The sequence below is a fragment of the Sinocyclocheilus anshuiensis genome, unplaced genomic scaffold (genome assembly GCF_001515605.1).
Source record: "Sinocyclocheilus anshuiensis isolate Anshui unplaced genomic scaffold, SAMN03320099.WGS_v1.1 scaffold164, whole genome shotgun sequence".
NCBI lineage: Eukaryota > Metazoa > Chordata > Actinopteri > Cypriniformes > Cyprinidae > Sinocyclocheilus > Sinocyclocheilus anshuiensis.
In genome coordinates, this window is record NW_015557128.1 from 303,941 (window position 1) to 310,366 (window position 6,426).

The following is a 6,426-nucleotide window of genomic DNA, read 5'->3' on the forward strand; positions in this document are numbered from 1 at the left end:
GTTCTGATGGTTTGGCACAACAGAGTTCTTTTTAGCGATTTTAAATGCTATTTAAAAAAATAAAAAAAACTCCAGTATACTTTCATTACAACTCCGGTACATTGTTGTACACTGTAGAAAAACATGGATTATCACGTCTACCTTAAATTTCTTTCGAGAGAAGTATTATTTTTATAGATTGGCCATTATTTAGTGCTATGAACACATGTAATGTTTCATTCATACTGGATACTAGAGGGCTCCCCTGTGCAGAAAGTCCACATATGCATCACCGAAGAAATAGTGCTCACCACGCTCCAGGAAATCCCTAATATGGACAAAAGCAGCTATCGCTGTAACTGAATGAAAGACAGAAACGCTTTTAATGATGACATTCAAAGAGAACATTAAGACAATAAACACTCAACAGTGACAATGTTTATCTGTGTTCTTCAAACCACCTCGGGTGTTTTCATAAGTATATTTATAGTCCATTGCTAAGCGACATAGCTTTTATTACAGTATGAGTATAGAATATATTTCTGCGTCATTCTTTGATAAGAAGCCACATCAGATCAGGACAGAAGTTATTTCTAACATTTGTCTGATGTTGTGGAGTATGTTATAATGTTCTGTTATGTTGGACAACAGGTTTAGAAACGCTCCGCATTACAAGTCATGCTCGGCTTATGTTGCTTTTTCAGATGCACCATGCACGTGTTTCCTCATCTCAACGCGCGACTCACGGACACACAAACCGCCAGTTTGGGAGAAATAAAACCCACGGAAAATATTTAAATGCAAAACTGGAAAAAACACTCTGATTGGTTGAACTCCTCATCTTTTTCTGTTGCTTGTTTACTGCGCGTGGACAGGTCACCAGGTTTTTGCGTAGTTTAGTGACAAATCGTACCAGCGTACTTTAAGGTCAAAATGCGTACCGCTATGCAAAATGCGTACAGGTTGGCAGGTCTGCTGTAGTAATCTCCAAAAAAATAAAATCTGCTTAGCATTTAGCATAAGTAAAATTATTATTTTTTTCTTCATAAACAGCAGTGGCATTATATAAACAAACTAGCATTTAAAGGGTTAGTTATGAACATAAGTGATGTTGGTAAAAAAAAAAAAAATGTGAGCGAAAGCAGGAAAAAATATTTTTATGACCATTTTTGAGAGTCTAAGGACATGTAACTTATATTGATGCAGAAGGATTAATAATAATAATAATGCAGTAAAAATACCAATAATTTAACTGAGACATACTTGAATGTGTTGTCTTGATTAAATGTGTTAATATTTATATTAATATATTAGTTGCTGCTGTCCTATTGAAACTGGCTTACTGAATTTTTTTGTGATAACCCTATTTGATCAAACTGCTGTTCCTGCCATTTTATAATAGCAGTAAACCACTCAAAGCGGTGTTGTAGTGATTTTCTTAGCCTCCTGAAGCAATAAATCCTCTTTAACTGTGGTAAGAAACATGGTCTGTACCTTGGTGATGGCAGTGAAGACCTTCTCCAGAATGGCGTTGGGCTGAGCTTTCTGCGGCCCGTTGGCCTGGATTTTCAGACCTAGTGCACATGGCCTTGCGATAAACCTAAAACAACCAATAACAAAGAACGCTTTATTAGATTTATACCTTGTAATACCAATGCCTGCTAACATAATTCCGAAGGTCTGACAGGCTGCATTAAAAGTCAATATTCAAAGGGAACCTCTGAGGTAAAACCGCTAAAGAAGTCCTCCTGTTTGCAATCACTGCGGCCGAGCAAAATCTTCAGAGACGGGCCGTTAACACCGCACAGGCCAGCTGTAAGCATTTTGTCTTTCTGCAGCTGACTGGCTGCTTTTGCGAAGGTCTGATAAACATGAGTGTATTAGGAAATAAACCACTGATCACAGCGACTGCATTACAGTAGGTATTGTTATGCTAATGTGATTCTATCTAGTTGATCTGATAATGAGAATGTTAAAAAGGAACGACAACCAGCAGAAACATTTCATGGGTCACTGCTACTGTGCAGTACATTTTCATATCCTCATCTTAATCTAAATATTAAACTCACTATTTATGAAAGCCATATTTAGTTTTCTTTTATCACGACAATATCAATGATGTGAACAAATCATATAATTTCTTTGAGCGGCTTATATTTTTGTCCAACTTCTGAAGTGATACCTGGCAATTTCTTAAATATTTCAAATAAAACATAGCAATAGTGCTTATTCGAGAATCCGTTCTTAGATTTTTCTCTTTATAACCTGTTCCCAAAAAAAAATGCTCTCAAAACATGTTTCTAATGTTCTCAATAGCTACAAAAATGATATGAAGTATTTCTATTTCAAATATATGCTGTTTTTTTGAACAGCATCACTGATGATAAGAAATGTTTCAGCATATTAGCAGCAAATCAGCATATTAGAATGATTTCTGAAGAATCATGTGACACTGAAGACTGGAGTAATGATGCTGAAAATTCAGCTTTGATCACAGGAATAAATTACATTTTAAAATATATTACAATAGAAACCAGTTATTTTAAGATGAAATAATATTTCACAATATTAAAGGCAGCCTTGGTTCTAGCATAAGAGACCACTAATATATATATATATATATATATGCAAGAATGCTCAAAACTTGTCTCTAAGTCTGGGCACGGCAAGTAAGATGTCACAAGAATGGAAATGGAGGTGACAGCAGACAGTTTTAATGAGCTTTTGCCACTTAATTAATAATCTCATCCAATTAACAGCCCTCACACGATGAAAATGCAATTGAGTGCAGAAAATGCTCTAGAAATGATTCTTCTATAAAGCTGAAGAGCTGCGATAAGGTTATGGGTGGCCCGATTGATTTGCGGTCTGCGCACTGTTTGCTTTTGTGGGGCTGAAATGCCATAAATGGGCTGTTGCTCATCATAAAAATTTACAGCGATTGTGCAACGCAGGAGGATGGAAGAGGATGTTTGTACTTCAGATAGTGTGTCGTCTTTCCACAGAGGAAGTCAGGTGATGCCACAGTGAAGACCACGGGAGCTTTGGGTTGGACACTGATGGCTTTTTATTATTTTGCAAACGTTTTGTTATATGTAAAGTCAGATCCAAAGGTTTCAGGCTGTCCAGAACTGACTGAACACACGGGTGAAACTTCTACACTAACTTTGATAATAAAAAATATGTCTTCCTCCCTAGACACAATCCCAGAGGAGATATTTCACCTCCTAACTACGCAGACCAAAGTTCAGCTGGAGAGATCTGAAGAACTCTGTCAGATGAAGGTAAAGCGCAGATGGTCTGTGGCATACATAAACACAAAACTTGACACTGCGCCGTCCCGCAGGGAATATGTCAAAGCTGCTGCTTTTGTGACATTGAAAGCCAACACAGTTTCAAATGTCAAAGTTCATAATAGTGCAAAATTAATATTTAAGTTTCATAACTCACTGGAAAGTATGATATAATGTTGATATCAGGTGCACACTGACTGGTTTTATAAACTAATCTCAATCATAAAACTGCAATATAGAGGAGACCGGGGCTAGTTGTCACATGGGGAACAGGCTTTACTGTATGTCAGTAACTAGTCAAAAGTCCAAATGCACAAAAGCTTGTTTCTCTAGCAGTGGTTTTATATGTAACACTGGTTCGGTGTTATTGTATTATGGAATTATTTTGACTGTTCAACAAGGTTTGGGTGAATCTCCCACTTTCATTTTTCCACATCACTTAATATAAATCAACAACATCAGGTGCAAAAATAATGTGTCCAATATTTAATCTAAATATAAGTAAGAATTACGAGTTCACATCATTGAATAAATGAAGCTTCGTCTATTGAATTCACCACAGTCAAGACAGAAATATTAAATTACTATATTTTGTATAACACTTTTGTTTTTTGGTGTTACTAGCTACTAACAGCTCCTACTTAAAATGAAGGAAATTATGATAAAATCTCAAATAATGTATTTTCAATGTTGACATATCATGATTGGACACAAAAATATGAGTATGATTATAATTACCTATACACTATTATATATACACATTCAAAAGTCTGAGGTCAATATTATTTTTTAAAGAAATTAATATATTTATTCAGCAAGGTTGCATTAAACTGACAGTACATACATTTGTAATATTACAAAAAAATATTGTAATAAAATATATTATATTTTAAATATTTAAAATTTAAAATTTCTATTCATCAAAGAATCCTGAAAAAAAAATTATCAAAATCTTACATAATTACATTTTTTAAATATATTAAAACTGAAAACATTTGTACTCATTTTCACAATATTACTTTTTTTTCTGTATTTTTGATTAAATAAATGCCACCTTGGTGAGTATAATAGACTTCTTTCAAAAACATTAAAACATATTATTATTATTTAGGCCTGTCACGATAACAACTTTTTGTTGTGCGATATATTGCCCCAGAAATAATTGCGATAAGTGATATTATTGTCATTTTAAAGACGCGATAAGTCGATATATTGATTATTGCGACAGGCCTATTATTATTATTGTTTTTTTATCCTATAATTTAGAGTAGGTGAAATATGGCTGAAAAAAAAAAGATGTTTACATGCTCCACAGCTATTAAAATATTCCTGTATAGATATAATCAGCATATTCAGGAATTCAGCAGTGTGATGAATAGCAAAATGTAGGTCAAGAGACTCTTAAAAATGTAGGCCATGACGTTTCTTTTAAATGTTTGTAAATATTTTAAATAAGTTGACCCAAAATTCTGATTAATACAAGCATATGCTAGTCACCGGCTTGGATGGGTTTCTAGAATATTGTCTTAATTGGGTTAATGCATTTTCATGACATTAATGCATGATAGGAAACATTAAACTCAAATTTTTTTTTTATTCACATAGTAATTGATTAATGTTTTACTGTTTTTGTGCTGAAAATGACAGGCTCCCTTTGTGACAACTTACCCCATACAGTAGTGTGACAACATACCCCAGTGTTGGGAATCAGTGAAAATTCTCAAACTTTAGATTTGCTATAAAAGCATTCCGTTACAAAAAACAAAAATAGATGGCACACCTAAGACTGATTCTACACAACAAAAAGAGGCACTGACCTACTTTCATCACTATCATTATTCCAGAAGATTGGCCATACTGGGTTCTTGTCATTGTCCTAATTCATGCAAGCAGTCAGTGACAATGTGAAGGAACACAAACCTGTCCCATCATCATCATCATCATCATCAGCTGAGGATGAACCCTGAGCGAAACATTTTCAGCAGTGATGATGATGATGATGATGATGATGAAGATGTGACACTGGACGTACCTCTCAAAGACCAGCCGGATCATAAACATGCAGAATGCTAAAGGACACGCCAGATACAGATCCTCGGCTTGTGGAAAGGTGGACTCGTCTGTGTTTTTCAAGTCAGCCCAGGTTACGTTGTGCGGGAGCCAGAACCTCTCAACTTGCCCCCAGTGAGAGGTAAGTTGAGCCTAGAGGGAGGGTAAGTTGAGTCACAAGCCACAAAAAGTTGAAAATTTTCACCTCATGCTATATCAAAGGAAGAGAAAATTCAATAAAAATGACTTCTTAAAATCGATGTGTGCGCCTTGTGATGGACTGGCCATCCATCCAGGGTTTTCCTCGCCTGTGGCTCAAGATGCTGGGTTAGGCTCCAGCTCCCCACGACCCTAATAAGGACAAAGAGGTTTGGATAATAGAATGGATGACTTCTGAAAAGTTTTATTTAAAGATACAGTTCACAACTTTGAAGGCATTTTTATTTTTAATTAAAAATTTCAGAACAAAATAAAGTTACAATTGAAGAATAAAAAAAAAACAGACTGCAATTGACCTCACAGACCTGGGCTAATAGAACTTAAGATCCCACTGATAAATGTTGTGGGGAAATACAATTTCATAAAAACTTCAATGGGCAATTATATCATAAACAGGACCTATTTAAAATTGTACAATTTTCAGAACAAAACCAAGTTCAAAACAAAGAACAAAATCAAAAATGTTTAAAATGAATAGTATAATGTAAAATTACAGTACAATTTACAGTACAATTTAAAATTTAACATTTACAGAAACTTTATAATCATAAGAAGCGGTGAGCCACTGGCTCAACTGACTTACCCCAGGACTTTTGGCTCAAATGACCCCACTCCGACCTTTTTAACAAACTTGCATCATCCAGCAGTTTAGAGCTGACATCCTGCTAACAGTATAGCCTCATAATATAACTTCCTAAAGCACAACCACATGCGTGATATTTTTCAGATTTGTCTGTAATTGTTCAAACACAAGAAGCATGAGTCCTTGCATAAAAAAATCACTTTGAACAACAAAAAAAAGTTTTTTGAAAACTTAAATGTAGTTACTTATTCCATGGGCTTCTCTCCATCACAGAGTTAGTAAAATGGTTAACACTTTTTGAGG

The 6,426-nt window shown here is 34.9% G+C and overlaps 1 protein-coding gene across 1 annotated transcript in view; it reads right to left on the bottom strand.

Moving 5' to 3' along the window:
* LOC107677898 (ceramide synthase 6-like) overlaps positions 1-6,201 on the bottom strand; it is a 51,662-nt gene extending 45,461 nt beyond the window's left edge. Inside the window, exons 1-3 of the mRNA XM_016472966.1 lie at positions 6,172-6,201; positions 5,305-5,474; positions 1,474-1,579 (exon numbers count right to left, since the gene is read on the bottom strand). Coding sequence (XP_016328452.1) covers positions 1,474-1,579; positions 5,305-5,474; positions 6,172-6,201 — 306 coding nt within the window. The remainder of the gene's footprint in view (positions 1-1,473; positions 1,580-5,304; positions 5,475-6,171) is intronic.
* Positions 6,202-6,426: the final 225 nt, after the last annotated feature.